The sequence below is a fragment of the Hypomesus transpacificus genome, chromosome 6, assembly GCF_021917145.1.
Source record: "Hypomesus transpacificus isolate Combined female chromosome 6, fHypTra1, whole genome shotgun sequence".
In the NCBI taxonomy this organism is placed as follows: Eukaryota; Metazoa; Chordata; class Actinopteri; order Osmeriformes; family Osmeridae; genus Hypomesus; species Hypomesus transpacificus.
The window spans coordinates 4,054,152-4,074,695 of record NC_061065.1 but is presented as its reverse complement, the minus strand read 5'-3'; the positions used below and the strand labels follow the sequence as shown (position 1 = coordinate 4,074,695).

At 47.1% G+C, this 20,544-nt stretch overlaps 1 protein-coding gene across 1 annotated transcript in view; it reads right to left on the bottom strand.

The window, feature by feature from the left end:
- Positions 1-3,771: 3,771 nt before the first annotated feature.
- Positions 3,772-20,544, bottom strand: part of LOC124469017 (doublecortin domain-containing protein 2C-like) — a 36,861-nt gene continuing 20,088 nt past the window's right edge. The window contains exon 11 of the mRNA XM_047022098.1: positions 3,772-3,940. Within this exon, the coding sequence (XP_046878054.1) occupies positions 3,772-3,940 (169 nt within the window). The remainder of the gene's footprint in view (positions 3,941-20,544) is intronic.

Below are 20,544 nucleotides of genomic sequence, written 5' to 3'. Positions count from 1 at the left end.
CAGCTAAGACTCACTGTGGAGCGGAAGGTGTGCTGGGCGATAATGCAGGTTTCAATGACAGAAGTTTGTCCATATCCACCAGGTGATTGCTTGCAAAATGAGTCCATTTCTGTTTTGAAAAGCTGATTTTCCATGACGACGCGGGCAAATATAGCTGCCTGGGTTCTGTGGAGTGGGAGTGGGTGTAACCTCTAAACACGTGCCGCATCCCTCTCTGCTCCTTGGGGACACTGAGCCAGCCATGTGTGAGGGACGGGGGGGACGGGGGGAGTGCCCATGGGGGTGATGTCCTCTGGGACAGATGGACCCTCCACCCCATCCCCCACCCGCCTCAGCCTGACTGACTGGCTCTTGAATAAATCGAGCAATGTGGTTGTGCAAGGACCTGCTATACTTCCACAGAATACTGCAGCTACTTATAACCAGGACCAAACGGAATGCGCCGGGCGTAGAATTCCGCCGAAAAACCCGCAGATTTTCAAGTAGGATGCATTGGTCTGAGGCAAATGTAAATTGCACTTTTCAACTCATATTAGGGTTACGTCTCTATTACTGTATTAAAATGTTAGCCAAAAATGCTAAAGAATTGAAAAGGAAACATTTATCGACCAACATTACAGCAAGAGACAGGGCCAGGGGAGTTTTCAGCCGATCTTTATGAGGATGGATCAATACTTTTTTGCAAAGTCTGTCAACTTTCAAACGACCATATTCACATCAAACTGTTGTGGAACATCTGCGGTCGCTCTGACATAAAAACGGGAAGGGTAGCGGAATCACGCAGATTTCCGCAGATTTTCAGTCTGAATAACCGCAGAAAATTGAAAAAAAATCTGCGTATAAAGTTTGGGCCTGCTTATAACATGCATTGCAGTAGACTCAACATATTGAAAAAGGCAGGTCTCACACAACACTTAGAGAACACGCTCACACACATACACACGCACACCAGAAACAGAAAGGGTTCGGTCTGGTGTGAAGACTCTATGAGATTGGAGGAACAGGTCCACTCGCATTTCCTCTCTTTTCATTCCCAGTTAGAAAATGGTCACCCATTACCCCACAGACAGCCTACCAGTGACCTTTAACCCTGGGCTGAAAGGCCCTCTAGCACCATTATAGGGACCATCTATTTCAGGCTTCTTCACTCAGTAGACCTGTTAATGAGGAACGCTCGGATGCCAAGGTCAAGGACTGTGTGACACGGACACATTCTGGGTCTCCACGCCAACCTCCCCCCCCCCCCTTATCCCCCAAATCCCCAGTGTTCTCACCAAAACACCCCAGGTCTCCATAGCGACTCCCCTTCCAAACCCCCCGCTCGGAACTCAATAGACCCCCTGTGGCTCATCCATTGTGGGTGTAAAGGCCCTCTCAGATTCTCTATTAGTCAATCAATTCTTTTGGATCAATAGGAAAGCCATTGGCCCCCACACACACCTTTCATTACATTACTGGCCCAGGCTGGGGCTGAGAATTGTAATTCTCAGATTTGCTCAAGTGAAAAATGACATTGTTTTAGGGGGAGTGTGGGACGCCTAATGATTCGACTGAGTGTGTGATCTATAGTGTCAGGGCCGTGTTGGTTTGGATGAGACTGGGGGAGGGGGACAGTCTGTTTCGGACAGAATACCCTGAAAGCTTCGAGATAGAGATGTCTCTCTAGAAATGATTCTTTCTATAATGGCTATTATCGCACATCAAATCTTCCTTCATGTGAATATGACACATATAGACATGCTCCCGGGAGAGTGATGACATCCATGTTCACACAGTAAAACATTGGTTCCTCACGGTACATGTGCTCATTGTAGTACTACCACAGAATTCCTTCATATTATTACCACCATGGTTATCCTTTGGTCCTGCACTTTCATTCCAAATATTCTATAATTAATATGAATATGTTCATATCATAATTGATGTCAATACTCTTTGGCATATTAACTCAGATTGTAAATACAATTGTCCACCATCTGGTGGGTAGTTTTCAAATTTGACATCCCTTAAAATATTTAGCATTCTGGATAGCTCTGCTTTAGGGCATGACTACAGCTATGTCAGTAATTCAGACTGCATCCAGTGCAACAATTAAATATGTAACCTTTTATTGTATTTTACACAGTTCTAAATTACCCTCCGTAGATTTATAGAGATTATGTAATTTGCTAAACATTCTAAGACAATCTTTATGGCTGGGATTCTACCGTTAGATAGATTCAATGTTAAATTTGAGGGCCCACGGCCAGCAAGCCACTTATCATTTACTATATACTGCATCAACTAACCATGGTAAACACCTAAAGTTTCCATGAAATTCAAACGATGGATAGATTAGATGTTACTTGCTTTGTTCCTTGCAGGAGTGCCCAAGCCTCGGTGTGTATAAGTCAAGTTATTGAAAAGGAAAACTGACATCTATTGAGGACCACACAGTCATTTCCTCTCATGCTTCCAAACTTCTTATGCACTACTAGAGCACTGTTGGTGCTGTTTGTTCTCCAAGCGAGTCTCTCTCTCTCTCTCTCTGTGGGGTCAAAGGGCAAGGTGGAGGGAGGTCCCGTGTGGGTCAGGGAAACCCAACTCAGTGAGCAGCACAAGGAGCAGGAGGAGGAGGACTGAGAGAGAAGAAGGAGGAGGATGGGTAGTAAGAGGGAGGAGAAGGAGGAGAAGCAGGAGGAGGAAGCAGGAAGAAGAGGAAGGAGGGGCTTGGGCTGACAAAGACATTGTTTGTTGCAGTTATTGGGGAGACGAACATAGGGAGATTGTTGTTGTCCTCATGTTGTTTCTCATGACCACTGTGTCTCTGGGGGCAGGAGAGGTGTTCTAGAAGAGCACTCTGACCTCGCTAACACAGGAAGTATTTGTGAATCACGACCCTGACTCTCTGCGGTCAGGGAGACATAATGTGACCGTGACCACTTGGCCGCACACGCTTCCTCTGGTTTTCGACCAGGCTGAGGATCATATCCAGAGAAGCATGCACTCACCAACATAACCCTGCCTCCAAATGACACAGCCTCGCTATCAAAACAAACCCTTTTAAACCAAACACATTTGAAAACACCCTAAACCCTCACCCCATGACAGAGTTTAGAGCCCACAGGTCAGTGTAATCTTTTCACTACTGTACACATAAACATACCCCTCTGTGAAGCCGACGCATATTATACACACTTTCCTCTTTTTCCTTCAGGCAAACACATAAAACTAACATGCCAAGAGAAAGGTCATACACACACACACACACACACGTGGACTCAAATCGAATGCATTCTCAGGGCCAGCGCCCACGGCTTGAGGCTTGTCTTGCTACCCAGTTTTGCATTCAATTCCGAAACATCAAACCGGAGATTAAATCACAGCACTTACTCATGCTGACCAAAAGGTAGGGAGAGCGGGCCGGACCAATGAGATTAGGTGAGTCTGTGGTTCTAAATCATTGAAGCTAATGCACAGTGTCAATACGGCCACACCGCTTCCAGTCGTATTTTATCTCATGGAAGCCCATCAAACATTGAACAAATGAGAAAGGGGAGGAAACCGCAAAGAACTTTTGCCCTTCTGCCATTTAACCAAACAAGAGTGATCAATTTTACATGGCCTTGCTGAATTTCTCAAATGGCAGTCACCCCTCTAAGTCAGATGGAATGGGTCAGATTGAATCCATCAAAAAGTCAATTATGAAGACAAATCCAGAGGCGTGAGCCAGGCAGATGTTGGCTCATTCAGGACATGATCACCTGGTCATGAAATAACATTCACATTGCTTCAGCTGTTGGTTGATACCGTCTCGTCGCTCTCCCACTGGCTGGAAGATGGATCTGCGTCACGGTGGGAAGGGAGCGTCTGTTTCCTCCTACCTACCCAGAGCAGGGGAGTGTGCTGCTGCATCTCAGCATCTTCTGAGGTGGGAGACAGCCGGGGCTCGGAGTGGATCCTGGGGGGGAGCACAGGGACCACAGGGACCACAGCCCCATGGGGACAGCACTCATAGCTGTGGAAGCACACCTGTTATTACGTCTGACAGAAGGGGGGGCAGAAAGAGGGAAAGAGAGACAGAGAGAGAGAGAGAGAGAGAGAGAGAGAGAGAGAGAGGAGAGAGAGAGAGAGAGAGAGAGAGGAGAGAGAGAGAGAGGAGAGAGAGAGAGAGAGAGAGAGAGAGAGAGCAAGAGGGGAAAGGAAAGGAGGAACAGCAGGAAGAGGAGAAAAATAAAGATCCATCTAAGCGTTCAGAGAGCAGGGACTTGAGTGCTCCTTGCTGTTGACAGCAGCCTGCATTATATAAATCCGAGTGGTTTCATATTAGCCTATTGACTTGCAACAAATGAATTGATGGAATAGAGAGTAGAAAAAAAATGAAGGGAAAATGCTTTTGAAGAAAATGTATCTATGGGGGTCATTGGCCTTGGTTCTCAGAAGGTTTGACCCCCCACACACACACAAACCAACCTCCAGTCTGAGACGTGACCATCACAGATGCCATGCAAAATTAAAGTGTTCCCCAGTTCCCAATGCGCTTTCAGTCAATATTTCTACAGATTTCCCATTGCACCTGCACCTTATAGGGGGTGCTCAATAGCAGAAGGCTTGCAGCAGCACTTTTTTGCATGACAGAAACTCCTTTCACATCTACCTCCACTGTATCGAGAAAGAAGAAGAACCCAGAAACAGACCAGAGAAAACATAGAGTAGACCAGAGTGCCACTTTATTGATCCTATGGGTGAAACTGCACTGTTACAGTAGCTAAGGTAACAACACAACACTGAATTCAATGTACAATATACCCAAGCACGCCTAGAAAGTGCAAACGTGCTTATGGAGTGCAAAACACTGGTGTGAGCTCTGCCAGTTAGTGTTGAAGGGCAAATACATGAAAAACAACATCCTGACAAACATCCTCAGCTTGGTGATAAACATCCGACAGCATCCATACAGTGAGGCATAATGGAAGCATGCTGAGAGTAACATATTGTAAACACTCTGAGCAAACACCAGCTTTGTGCAACATTACCCCCCCCCCCCCCTTCCTCGCCCCCCAAACTGAAACATTACACCCAAAACAATCCCTGAATTATTGCTGATCTTTCTCCTATCCCAGCCCTGCACCCCTCCCTTCCCTCCCCTCCCCTAAATGTTCCAGTGCCCTCATTTGGCTCCAAGGTTAGCTCAAGCCCCCTGGAGCTGCAATCTGTTCGCTCTGCCGTTGCCGCCGGCCTGCCCAAGGTCTCTCCCAGCCCCCGCCCACTGTAGCGGAACAGGTTGTCCTGTTTGACCAGATGTTTGGTGCAGTACCCCCCTCTTCCTCCTCTTTCCTTTCCAGGAGCCAGTCTCAGGGTCTCTGCGGTCCGTCCATCTGCACAGCCGTCCTAGGGAAGCCATTAATTTAGCCCCAGGCCTCTGGGCCAGACGGATCCCAGAGCATGTGGACAGTCATAACTGTGGCCAGTGAACTGACACTGTGAGTTCTCCTCCTGACAGCACCCCACCCACCCTTGCCCATCATGTTCTAGAGGTCGAATGCAGATCGAGGTCACGATGCTGAACAGGAGAGCAGCGTTGACGTGGCCCAAACGTCTTAACATGACATGCATCTCATCTATATCCAACAGCACCTCTTTGCTATGTGCCCTCCATCAGAGTTTTCATTTCCGCTCTCCCAGACCTGGGATTGATCGGGTGACTGCGTGCCCTTTTGTGCTGTACCCCTTACAAGGATCAGCAAAGGAAATGGACAACTTCTGAGGTAATCAGTTGGTTGACATTATTATTAGAAAGAAAGCCCATAGATCAACACAAACCGTTACAGACATATAGTAGAAGCTCCAGTCCCTGTATTTTAGAGAAGAGCTAGCTATAGAACACTTGGACAAGGGATTGTTTACGTCCATGCGGAAGCAGAGGAGAGGCAGGACCTCAGGGAGAGGGAGGGGGGGGTGGCGGGGGGGACGGGGGGGGAGGGGAGTGGCTGAGGTGAAAGAACAAGCCGCTAAATTTATATTTCAAAGAGAGCATTTAAACTGTGAGAACCTTTGAGTGAGTGTTTGCACCCCAACGCTCATGCAAAGTTAATGTCTCAGACGCACTCGGCATAGACCCACAAGGGACCTCCGCAATCAACAGAGAAAATATCTTTCACTTGGCCTGGTTATTAAACTCAACCAATTTGTATGCAGAACATACCCCTCACACTATTGCTCCCTTTCTTCCTCTCTCTCTCTTTCCAACCCCCCCCTCTCATCTCTCTCTCTCCCTTCCTCTAAACTGTCTTACTCTCTCACTCTTTCCCTCTACTCTCTCATCTCTCTGCGTCCTCCGTGTGACTCTACCCCCATCTCTCTTTCTCATTATCTCTCTCTCTTTCCAGTACTCGGAAACTCAGAAAGAGTTTTTCCCCCAGACGTTCTGCAGATATGGTCATCAAGAGTGTGTGAAATTGCTCTTTGACAAACACGGTGGAAAGGGCCAGTGGCTACAGCGGCGACCAGTTAATGCGACTGACATTTTTAAAGAAATGACGACATGTCTGCGTATTGATTCACCCCCTGCGACTTCACACAAAGAAACAAGGGGAGGAGAGGCAGAGAGAAAGAAGAGAGAGGGAAGACGGAGGGTGAGGCAGAGAGCTGTCTGTTTGCCATCCCCCTCCCCTCCCTCCCACACACACTCTCTCTTTCTGTAAGCATCACTCAACACAAAGTACACCTTTCACGCACAACTGTGTGATTTGTGTGTACTCGATAGTCAAGATGCGACAGGGAAAATTAAGCGGGGGGGGGGGGGGGGGGAGGATAACAGGAGGGAACGTGACGGAGGTGTCATTGAGTGGTGATCATGGCCGTCGGTCTGATGTCATTTGTTGGTGTTGTGAGAGCCGCCTAGCCGTGCCGGCGAGGAGAGCGCAGCCCCCAGAGGTCAGACTGGACACCTGGGAGACATGATTTATGGGCAGGCAGCGATGGCAGCGTTGGCAGCGCTACAGTACAGCTGTCATTCATTAGAGCTGTCAGGGATATCATCGGCTGTGACGTCGGTGTGATTGGCCTCTTATTTAATCTTGATTAAATCCAGACAGATTCTCCACTCTTCCAGGCCCTGTGGCTGCATACCAAACACATCAGGGTCAGGATTATTATTTTAAGAATACAAACAGTAGAAAAATGCATAGACAAACACACACGCACACAGACGCCTGCACACACAAAAACACAAACACACTCCAATCCATTCAGTCCAATTGGGTATAGACGGCTGTGAAGCACACGTCAGCCCTGCCAGGCTGGCTGGTGGGACATCTGTCGGTGTTAGGAAGCTACTGCAGCACTGTCCTTCAATCCCAGGTCTGACTCTATGATTGGCAGGCGAGGATAACCAATGCGACAAAACGACACAGCCATGCTATGTACCTGGAGCTACTCCTCACCTTAACGCATGAAAGGACAAACATTTCAGAACAAGAAAGAGAAAGAGTGAGAGAAACAAAGAGGGAGAGAGAGAGTGGGAGGGAAAGAGCTAGGCGTGGGAAAGTGCTCTCTCCAATGCCAGGAGGCTATCTTATCAAAACAATGGTCACTTAGCAAAGATTGGCCAAGTTAAGGAAATAACGCTGGACTTCTGACCGGAATGCAGGATTGATCTCTGGACAACACCAGCCACAGGCAACTTTCATATTCTCCGTTAACCAACCCAGATTCAACGGGCAAAAAAATCTGCTTCAAATGAGCCTCAATCTCTGCAGATAATCACAGAGGCGTTAAAACACATCCGAGAAGACTTGTGATCTAGGCTCATCATTTTGTCATGGAAACAGGGAGGAGAGAGTGATAGCCCCATCTGTCCCATGAAGAGGGGCTGTAAATCTCCAACCAGCCTCTTCTCACCATGGGGACTCACAAGGTCTGGCTGGGGGAGTGGATATTCTTGTGGGCTCGGGAGGTCTGTGGGTCTGTGGGGGGGGGGGGTCTTCATTCCCTCATCCCACTAAGCCTAATACCAGGGAGGTCAGGTCAGAGTTGAACCATAAAGCATGGTTTGTTTATGTTAGGGCTTATTCAGGCCTTCAGGGAACACGCACAGACATGTTGGCACACACACACACACCCTGGCACACACTCAAAACTATGACACACACAATGACACATATACATTTCATAAGTGGTGTCATTCACGTCCTTCTGGTGTACATCTCCACACTACAGTGTGATGCTATGCCATCTCTATCTCATCATGCTAATCAGGCATGTGAGCACTGACATTTCTGTAAAAGGTGAGAATCTCGAGTCTTACCTCAAGCATACTTCACTGGTAATGACTGCTTTCCTGTGTGACAGGCAGTAAGAGGTCATGATGAGGGCAGAATGTGTAACCCTAAGCTTCGAGGGTCCAATCTAACAACAGCTTCCACTGTTCTCATTTTACCTCTTGGCAGGGTCCACTTTGGGCACCGTGCTATCTGACGGGGCTTGTTTTACAGACGCACATCGTGTCAAGTTTAAAAACCGAGCGCTGACCGTAGTTATAGTGAGGTATTGATTTGGGTGGATTGTGGTTGAGATCCTTGTGCAGGCTGAGGTCAGAGGTTGGTGCTTCAGTGCAAATGAGAGAAGGAGTTTCAACCTGCAGCGCCCCAGTTAAAACCTCTGCTTAGCTCAAGGGCTGATGAATGAGTCTCTGACGAAGCTCTTGATCCCTAGTCCTTTCCTCCCATCCTCCTTTTCCCTCTTCCTCCACCTCTTCCTCCACCTCTTCCTCCACCTCTTCCTCCTCCTCTTCCTCCACCTCTTCCTCCACCTCTTCATCCACCTCTTCCTCCACCTCTTCCTCCACCTCTTCATCCACCTCTTCCTCCTCCTCTTCCTCCACCTCTTCCTCCACCTCTTCATCCACCTCTTCCTCCACCTCTTCATCCACCTCTTCCTCCACCTCTTCCTCCACGTCTTCCTCCTCCTCCCAGCCCTGTCCTGTTTCCACATCAATGATCATTAAAACATCTCTGGTTTGTATAGCCATGGGGAAGGAGCTCTCTCCTAGGCGTAGGCGGAGAAGAGACCAAAGAATTTCCCTCACTCACCCCCCCCCCCTCCCACACACACACATACACACACACACATACACACAGCCCTACGAGTATTATGCTTAGCACTGTCAGAGGCCATGACATGTTAAGCACTGTCAGACAAGACTTAAACAGAGGACCTTAGGCAGGTGCAAGAACTACACACACACACACCAACACACACACAAACACACACAAACACACACAGACACGAATGGAGCTCGGGGACATCTGTGCCCATAGGCCCCACACAATAGCGTTTCAGGGGGGAGAGGGTTCCCCCCAGTTCAAACATAAGAGGGGCCTCATCCAAACACACTGGGGCTGGAATCACACACCCCTAATTTAAAAGCTTCAGCACTCAGCATTAGCAATTCAGAGTGGGCAGCTGCTAGGCCTACAAGGTATGGACAGGGAGGTTAGCATGTGAGCTGTTTAGCAGTCCTTCATATGATCATTCACCTTTAGTCTGTCCCAGGGCATTGGGGCTGGGCTTGGAGGCCTCGAAACAGCCCAACAAAAGCAGTGAGTGCACACACACAAACACACACACACACACAGTCTCTTTCTTTTAGAGGCTGCAAAAACAAGGAGATGGAGAATGCTAATGATGGGGATGGTTTTGATATGGTAAACTGTGGGCTTCTTGGTGTGCACTCACATACACACAAGTGCTGCCAAAAACACATGAAACAACTTTATGAATATTTATTTTTCATTTACTTAACCCCCACCCCTCCCACCAAAAAAAGGGAAAAACATGCTATGTACACACACACACACACACAAACAGAAATGAGAACGATAGCATTGCGCGTCAAAGTTGCTATGGGGTACTGTTAATGGATGCTGAAAGCTGAGATCTGCTACTGCTTCAAACGCTAGTGTTTCTGGAGGAAGAGGAAGAGCGTGGAGGAGCTTGGGAATGGGGCTCCCTCAGGGCTGGGGATCATTTATTAACGTGTAGAGGCTGGATCTTAGTCCTGTTAAATATTCCTCCTATTCCATCAGAGCAGAAAGAGATGGAGGCTTGGGTGCACTGCATTATACATGATAAATCACTTTGCTGGGTTATTAGTTGTGACATCTCAGAAATCTGTCCCGCACTATCTGTCATCATTTAAAGAAGGTAATGAAAAGGGATTACTGATATCAATATTTATCATATGGCAATTATTTTGGTTGTTTTTGTTTTACGGCCAAAGTCAGTTGTGCAGATTACTCTTTCATGCTGTTTCTCAGTTGTACATAAGTTGTAAATAGCAACTGGAATCATGGGCTACACTTAGAAAACATACTTCCTGTAGACTACTTACTCTTTGAAAACATACACTTAGCAAACACTCACGCCTTACAATTCTAAAACTGAGTTGTATACAGGCCAATATTTGACATCAAAGCCAGCTTGAAATTCCAACACCAGCAACACAATCTCAGCTAAACTTAAAACTACCGAACATATTTTAAATCTTTTTCCCATCAAACACAATAAAAGCACGACTGACATCCTCCAATTCCACCAGCCGGTAAGTGACAGAAACATCCTCTATGAAAACGCCAGGGAGTCTAGGTGGGCGATTCACTGTTTGAAATTCATGTGGTGCCCTTTATCAAATCAAATTACTCGTTTGTGTCAGTACGTCTGATTGTATGATTGGGGAGCCAATGGCGGTTCCTTTCCGCCCTCCCAGGCTGGGAAATATGAACATGCCACATATTAAATCCTTCTCTTGTAGCGAGCTCAACTATTACAGTGGACACGAGCCATGAAATCTGACACTTGGCTATTATCTGTAGTCTCCATGCAAATGAGGAAACCCAAATTACCCCGTGCATGAAAAGACACAATCAATAATTATCAACTGGCTTATTCACAGGTGACACATATTCTGCATATTGGGCATGAGTTATGAATAAATGCAAGAGAAGGAGGGGTGTGTAATGCTATGAAAATAGCGGATATTGTTGCTCTGATTCAAGGTGTGTGTGGCCCCCCAGGGGGGCGGCATGACTGTAAGATGAGGTTTCTCGCCCGTCAAATGTTGATTTCAACATTGAGATTCAATAAGAGATTGTTGAGCATCACCCCACGGTGTGAAATGCATTCTGCGGAGACGAAACGCACCCAGAAATGTATCAAGTTCTAATGGAAAAACAGAACATAAAAGCGCTTCTGAGACAGTGATGGCATTCTTATGCTTGGAACACCAAGGACACGGACTCTGGTTCTAGAAGGCAGAGCGAGGATGAACGTCTGCTCCTCTACCTCGGATGCCCAAGGTTGCTGCAGACACTTAGAGGCCAGATGGATGCGGATCAGCCGTCTTCATGGCAGATCACGTATGACTCCTGTCAGACCTCAGTCTCAAGCTGCTAATGACCTCCCAGTGACTCCAGCTCCCGGCGAAACATTCCCAGCGGCTAGAGCACTGAGCTGTGTGTGGAGAAGAAGTATGCCTGAACACATGTTCCTGTGTGTCCGGATGTTTGCGATCACATTTTGTGTGTGAGCACGAGTACGTGATTGTGTGCGCCCCGTGCATGCCCACACGTCTCTGTCGCTGTGCGTGTGAGTGTGTGTGTGTGTGGATCTATCTGTCTCTGCTGTGTGCTGGTGTGTGTGTCGCCCGGTCGAAAGAGCAGAACAGGCCCACCCGGGTTATCTCTCACACACAGTGAGTAATCTCAGAACAGAGACGGCCAACCCCACTGCAGCTCCTGACAGCTCAAGGTTAAAGACAGCCCCCTGCATTATCTTGAGCAGAACATCCTACATAATGTATAAAGCCCACTGGCTTACAGTACACACATACAAGCCAGCAGAGGCAGGGAACACGTGCTTGGATACACAAACCAAATGTCAGGTTGATGTTTTTGGACCTTCAGCGCTGTGTGGCCGGTGAGGTGGAGTTCTGCTTCTCTGAGTTCTGCTCGCTCTCTCGCGGCGTGTGTAAATTCACAAACTGACACGGGAGCAAAAGTGAATGAGGTTTCTGATGGAGGTTGATTGAGAGGGCTTATTTTGTCAAACTCTCATCACCCCCACCCCCCCAAAAAAACGAGCGTGTGAAATCTGGCACGTTATGACCAATTACTGTGTAAGGCACTTGTAAGGCACATCACTCCATTGATTTTTGTGTGTGTGTGATTTTGACGACGGTTGAGTGCCGTTGAAGATGAATCGCTTTTTCTGCTTCACTTGACATCCCCAAGCTAGTTGGGTCAAAGTCTCATGCTTGCAGAGTGTCATTCATTGGAGCTTATTCTCAGTCTAGTGTCACTTACTTGCAATTGTTACCAGAAATAAACAACACGAAGGTCATGAAGAAAAGCAGACATAAACTGGCTGAGAATTAGGAATTTTGTTATAGTTTTGAGGACATTGTATATACTCCAATAAGCCTTTCATTTCAGCTCTGCGGACCAAAAACACCACGTCAAATCCATGAAAACAGAACAGAAAGCACCACCGATTGGACACTAACTTCCATTAAGCTTGCTGAGGTTTCTAATCAAGCACTTTACAAACAACTGTCTCTGACATTGTGTGTGTGTTTGTTTGTGTGTGTGTGTGTGTGTGCGTTGTTTTTCCCACTAAAAAGTTTTTTGACTTTTGTTTGTCTTACTGTAACCCCCCCTCTCCCCCAAGCGCTAATGCTCTCAAAGTCAGCCTGGAAAGCCTCTCTGCCCTGGTATTATGTGCAATTGTCTGCACATAAGTATTAACCACAATAATAGTTGTCGCTCAAATGACTACAATAAGTGTCAGTCGGTAGCCCTAGCTACTCTCAAGCTGTCATCCGGAAACAGGATTTTGGGTCAGGGTTTAATGTGCTCATCCTGATTCAGCCATACACCCCAGCGGGCATCCCCCACCATTAGGAGTGACCTCTGGTGACCTGGTGACCTCCGTGGTGCTGGGTGCAGCTGGGATGTGTGAGGAGCTGTTCTAACTTATCAAAGTTGAAGCAGCAGAGAAATGAACATATATAATTGGAACAACAAAAGCCAGCGCCACATGGCTGCTTCAGAGACAGCCCCAGACCCCCCCAGGCAATCACAGGGGGGCGTGGCCCAGGCATGACGGTCCAATCACAGGGCAGGGCAGACCCCCACACCAGCCTCTCTCAGAGCTGCACACAACCAGACGTCCAGCACCCCCAATCCATTTCAATCAAGGAGAGATATATATTTTTTATCACTACTCCGATGCCATCCCGACGTCTGGGAGAGAGCACACTGTTAGCTTCTTAGATCAATGTGTTTTTATTGTCTGTCCTGCCACCCCATCCCCCGCTCCGCACGTATCACACATCTCCTCATGCCTCATCTAGAGGAGCCTGTCTGTCACCCGGCTGAAAGCAAATCACACTGGAAGGACAGCGATCAGGACTTGCTAGGGCAGCAGGGTAAGGGAACGGAGAGAAGAAAAGTGCGGAGTGGAGACCGGTGAGAGGAGAGAGGAGAGCAGAGAAGGAAAGAGATAAGAAGAGAAAAGGAAAGGAGAAAAGGAAAATAAAGGGAAGAGGAGACAGGAGAAAAGAGAGGGAAGAAATGAGGAGAGAAGGAAAGAGGAGACAGGAGAGAGGAGAGGGAAGAAATGAGGAGAGAAGGAAAGGGAAGAGGAGACAGGAGAGAGGAGAGGGAAGAAATGAGGAGAGAAGGAAAGGGAATAGGCGAGACGAGGAGAAACAATTAGAGCTGCAGAGCTAGAGGGAGTCAAGGGGATGAATTGGGAGAGATGTCACATGGAGCGCCCAAGGAGAGCTGGCAAGCTAGACGAGGCAGAGCCCCCTTCCAGCTCTGTCCTTCCCCGCTGCATTGCCACTTCCCTTTATCTCCCAGAATTACAGCCATTTATCAGTCTGTGAACAAAAACTGTCTGCCTCCCATTACTGCCCACTCCCCCCTTACTATCCAGACCCCCCTAGCACACAAACACAAACGTGCACACACACACACAAGTGCACGCACGGGCGCAATGCACACAAACACAAGCAGCCACGCACACGCACACACACGGACACACACAGGGCTCCCCATCAGACACACTTTAATGGCTTCAGAATGAGCCCAGACTCAAGGTCATAGAGGACATTCATTTAAACACTGTAACTTGGCTAATTGAAGCTTACTCAACGCTTGGCATGGATGAGTGGCCATCAATAGCACAAAGAAGCCCCATTGTGGCCCTGAGTTGAGGTAAACAGCGCAGACGCACGTCCAAGGGATGAATGGGACGTGCGGGGGAGAGTGTGTGTGTGTGTGTGTGTGGGGGGGGGGGGCAACAATCATGAGTCTGCCACACACTAGCTAACGTTAAAGCCATTATCTGTAAGTGCCGTGGCAGCCTCTCTTTACGATGGAGCCAGGCGTCAGGTCGGATCAGCCCTGGCCATGTTGGCCTCCACTCATCCCTGGTCCTACAAGCCCCTCATGTTGTTGGGTTTAGTTTTTTATATTTGTGACGATCTGTGCCAGATAATACAACAATGAAAATTCAATTTGCAAGAACATAATCCCGGCTTTGAATGGATAATGTGAATGAATGGACATGTTTTTGTTTGGTCTTGATTTCATGCTTGTTTATAAGGACTAATTACAACTCAATTTAGTGTATCGTGTTGGTGAATAATTAGCATTTGGCACTACATGTAATTAGCTCTTGATAGATTCATTGGGAGGAACGGAGGCATAAAATGAATTGTAATAGACTTAAAGAGCTGTATGGATCCTGCTCAAACCCTTTTTTGTCCCAAACGTCTCTGGTTCAGAAATCACTAGTTCAGACAGAAGCAATTGAAACCTTATGGATCCACCTGCTTCAATCGATTAACCTTTTTTTTGCCGTCACTTGGTGACACGCAGCAAATTCCCTTCATAGTCTGTATGCCTGCATATAACCTATACAGGGTGCCTCCCTTAATAGTTCCTAAACAGTGTTTGACTTCTCCGCTTGAATCCTTTTAATTGAGTTCATGTCACAATTAACCTTGGTTGGTGAGTCAAACCATCTCTTCCTCAAGCGTATTGATCTGATCACATGTTCACCAGTCTGTTCTCTGCAGTCCATCTGAATGCCGCTCTGTACCACACGTGTAAAAATAACTTTACACATCAAAGGTCTGGAATATCCAGTGTAAAGCAATGAGCACAACATCAAATAAAAGGTATGCTCCAGATATTGAGGAAAATAATCTCTAGATCAGTTTAACTAGATTTTCTTGTGTTTAGAGAAATACTTTTTCCTGGGATTCTGCTTTGTGGGTTGGTCTGCAACAGACAATCAGATCCCCCAGGATGACAATAGCTTCACTCTGTTTTAGAGACCTTCATTCAAAGTGGGCCTCAATGCCTCATCCTTCTACAAGCTGGGGCTAGCTGTGACTGCAGCTGATGGGAACAAGCTGGAGGACAGACACCTGGGAGCCCCGATGACTGTGTGCCTGGGTCCTCGGCAGATGGGCTCCAGGAGTTACCCAACCCTCGGGCCCAGCTCAGGTCTCCACAGCCAGCCTCCAGGGCTGGAGAAAGAGGGGGACACAGGCTGGTCTGTGATTCGTTTCAGAGGCCCTGCCCTGAGATCGATGTGGCTGGGGGTAGGGCTGGGCAGAAATTGGGGGTCGAGGCCACACAGGTTAGATTTGCCACTAGATACGGTGTGACAGCGGGCTTATTGCTCTGGCGCACAGGAGGAAGTGAGATTGGATCTGTGATATGAACAGCCGGGCTTCAATCCATCTCCAAAGGCTGGTAGCAGATTGGCCTGGTCTGTAGGCTACAGCTCTATATCAACTTCTTTACCACTCTCATCTCTACTGGACAACACGCACAACCAAATACACACGCTTTAACAAGCCAATCTCAACAATAAAGCAAATTGAAATCACATCACAGGAGACATTACATTCAAAAACAGTATGATCCAAGAGTGAACGCCAAGCACTTGGTGTCAGGGTCAGGTGTTATAGTTATTGGACATGCTCATGATAAATGAGAACGTGCAAACAGGTCCTCTGGAGATGCATGGGATGTGGACTACATTGTTCTGTAGATCATTAAGAGCCATGGAATGCCTGCATCCACCCTATTTTTGCTTCTGCAATACATACTTAATGCCTGTTTCCCAAGCAAATTAAGAGTCATACTTCACAAAATGACAGTTAAGAATAATACACGTTCAGTGGCTGAGACAGAGTATTGGACACTGGAGGTTAGAAAACAATAAAAAATTCATAAACATGGACTGTTTATATTGATTCCTTCCTCATGATTGCATTTTTTGATTGCTGGGCCATTTTGTCTGGACAAAACAGGAATAACGAGGATGGATACAATGCGTATTGCATCTGTTTTGCTGACTTGGACTTTTTGAACCTAATTTGTTATGTTGTAACTCTAGCCTTAGCAATTTATGCTTGTCGCCTATTATGCCATTTCTCCAATTTGACTGAAATCAATACCAATTGCTGAACACTGAGAGGAAACAGATGGCACAGAGGTAAACGTTGACCTTTCGTCAGTAATGAGATGCATATCTGGAAATGAGCGCACTCAGGTGATAGCTTGGATCCTGTGTTTGTTCCAAGAGCTGAGAGCAACACACAGCAGCGACATGAATACGTTGCCAAATTGAATCGGTTTCAAGATTCAGATGAAGAACGTGCTGTTCTAAATCCTTGGTTTACTCTGGTCTGTGATATACTTCCCAAAGGAAACCCAGATATCCCCTGCTCATCATCTCATCATCTCTCCAGATCTCATCTTGTCATCTTCAAACCTGACCTTGATTGAGGCGGCGAGGCGTCGACCAACCCTAAAGAAACACCGGGTATATTTGAGTAATTATCAGATCAGGATGATACGTGCGAAAGAACAAACATCTCAATCGGGGCTCGTCTACGCAATGGGTTGGCGCTCATGCCCTCCTCCCCGCCATCTCTGCGGGCTGGCACCAGCGAGAGAGAGTATAGGCAGTCGAGCTGTGTTAGCAGGTACCTGTCTGCTGGAGCTAATTAGGCTTCACTTCCTGTCACTTCCTGTGACGGACTCCCTTTTCAGGACACACATTGGTGCACCTGCCAGGCAAGGAGAGGATATGGAGGGAGGAGGGGAGAGATGAGGAAGAGAGAGAGAGAGAGAGAGAGAGAGAGAGAGAGAGAGAGAGAGAGAGAGAGAGAGAGAGAGAGAGAGAGAGGAGAGGGAGAGAGAGAGAGGGAGAGAGAGGGAGGGAGAGAGAGAGAGAGAGGAAAAGAAAGAAATACTGAAAGAAAGGAGGAAAAAAAGCCAGCTGAAGGCATAAAGTCGAAGTGAGGAGAGGTAGGGAGTGTGTCCAAGCCAGCTGGTGAGGCAGTAGAAAGTGCTTTGGTTCGCTTAAAAGGAAACTACAAAGAAGGAAGACTGGCTGATATATTCAAAAGGAGAAAGGGGGATGGGGAGGCTGCGCTGGTGCCGCTTGCATTGATCATGACTTTCAGAGAAGAGTGTTTTCTGCTCCCCCACCCTCTGTGACAGAGGCTGACCCCTGCAGCTCCAAGACAAGGACCGCTGTAATGAACAACATTCAGACTTGATGAGTTTGTATCACACCAACATCATATTACGAGTCTTCTAAGGCTACTCAGACATATGCTCTCTTGTCAGGACAACATGTTATCGCTGCAGGCACTTCTTCGGCTGCTTGCGAAATGTTTATTGATGAATAAAACATCATGGAGTCCAATCTCAAGAACCCCAGAGGCGTTATGTGGCTATGTCCACTTATGCCACAACAAAAACTATGCGTTTGTTTGTGCATCTATATCATCTTTATAATCCAGAAGAGCAGATTGAAACAAAATAAAAAACAAGGTGTCTGTATGTTGTTGCTCCCTTGAGGAAGTGCGTACTGTAGGCCTATTAGCGATATTCTGTTTGAACAGAACATCAACATTGTCAACGCTCCTGGCAAGGTTGTGTTTTTACCATACCCATGGACGTAACACTTCAGACACCATGTCTAATTAAAGCTCAATGAGGCCACTGTGGTTTCACAGCCTGGCTGCAATGTATTTATGTTTCTCCTCTGATGTATTACTGCCCAGTGTCTATCCAGTCAGCCTGCCAGCCAGCCTGCAAGCCAGCCAACCGTTTAGCCAGTTACATTTACATTTAGTCATTTAGCAGACGCTCTTATCCAGAGCGACTTACAGTAAGTACAGGGACATTCCCCCCGAGGCAAGTAGGGTGAAGTGCCTTGCCCAAGGACACAATGTCATTTGGCACGGCGGGAAATCGATCCAGCAACCTTCTGATTACTAGCCCAACTCCCTCACCGCCTAGCCAGCCAGTCAGCCAGTTAGTCAGCTGACCAGCCAGCCAGCCTACAAGGCTTCTAGCCAGCCAACCAGTCAGCCAGTCAACCAACCAGCCAGCCAGTCACCCAGCGGTAAACCTACCAGCCAGCCAGCCAGCTAGTCCCAGGCCTAGACACAGGCCCTCCCCTGGGAACACAGGGCCAGCTAATGAGCACTGTAGCAGGGGGGGAGGGAGCCCAGAGAGGAGAACCTTATCTCCACAGTGTACCATTGGACTTCATTAACTGATAACGCACGGCGGCACAGACTCACAAGTGTTCCTGAGCCGTCATGTGACTAGCTGTGAGTTCTGGCCCCACCTAATCAACGCACGGCGCCCACTGCTGATACCCTGTCTACTCCACAACAGCAGATTTCCGTCTGGAATGAGCCGCCTACTGTTTGATTTCAGATTAAAACGAAGGAACCGCGCGAAGCCTTTGAGGTAAAATAAATCTTTGAGTGACTCATGCAATGAAGTAACACACGTTTGGTTTTCCTGGCTGTGCAAGACCCAAACAGCAGTAGCTTTTTACTCCAGGGGACTAGAGTTTATCCCGGCAAACGCTTTATGAGTATAAATGACGCGAGCAGTACTCTTTTTCACCCGATTTGACATACTCTGACTGACCTTCACTCAGCAGAAATTGTTTCTTGGCGTCTTCTCAGGAGATCATACAAAGTTAACTTTGTGGTTTATGGATATGTTTGGATAGGTTAGATGACAGGCACTTAGGAAGTAGAGGTCTGGGTGGAGTTTTAGTAATATAATGCTGGATATGTCCATAAAGCTTTGAGGATGGTTTTAGCTGCCAGGGCTGATGATGTAATCAACATACAATTTGCTAATAGCACACGGACATATTTCACAGATAGATCGTTTATTAGGACTGACAAGGTGTGTGACAGTGTTCACTACACACACATACACACACTTCCAGAGAAAGCTGTTTGTCAAAGCTGATTCAGGGCATTTCCCTTTGTGGTTATATTGCACTGAATGCAGTCGCATATTGGCACTCCATTGCCATAGCTGACCCACTTATGTCCCACATTTACTGAGATATGAGGAACACACACTCAGCAGGTTCGCACACTTTGAATGCTGCTGCCCACCTCCCCTCAGCCCGGACCTCTGGAAATGAAAAGCAAGTCCATCTGCTTCCAGAGAACAGTGTAAGAGGTGGTGTCTGATGGGATAACCAGTTATATCATGGGGGCCATACTTGAAATAACCAAAGTGGATAGAGATCTGAGCTCAGCTTAATTCTCCCCCTAAGGGCTGAGAGCTATAAAAAGACAAAAGCAGAGGGATTACATTCAGACTTTTTATGGGCCGACTCAAAGTTGCACATCTTTAAAGGCTGTGAGAGGAGAAGCCGTTTAAAAACATGGACAATAAAACACCTTCTTAGGATCCCATTTGCTTTTGGTCCCTCCTGGCCATATCAACATTCACCTTCACAACATTACACTAAAAGACCTTATCTGATGCCACAGAATTTTTTTTAGGAAAAAAAACTTAATTTGGGGTTGACATGCTGCCCCATTTCCAGAAATGTCTACAGAAATATCTCACTTCGGAACAGCGTAACTTCGTCCAGTTACAGTTCTCCACATGTTAATTGCTCTTCCAATTTCAAATGGCTCTGTAAATTGTCCTCCTGAACACGACACCTGACCTATTGTAAATTTCCTAGTGATTTATGGGCCTTGTCAGCGCCCGTTTATTCCCATAACTTCTCTGATCTGGCCAGGAGCCCCATGAATTTTTTATTGGCCCAATTAAATAGTGGCTGACCCACAAGAGAAGAGACAAAAGGAGAGATCTTGATATGATTGTATATACAGAAAAGGACAGAGGAACTTGGTTTAAAGAGCACAGCAAACAAAGTTCCCATCTATGGGAGAACACACACGCACAAACACAACCACACATGTGCTAGGCATTCCTATCAGAAGTCATATTGCTAGAAAAATGTATGAACTCCTGAGAACACTGATGTCTATCCTGCCGATGGTAGCAGCTGAATGCGGAGAGTGACTCCATAGGGAAGTGAATCTCCCATTCTGGAGAGTTGACTGGAATTCTATTCCATCAAAATTCTATTTTACATGTGACAACAATGGAAAAGTGGGATCAAGCACTTTGT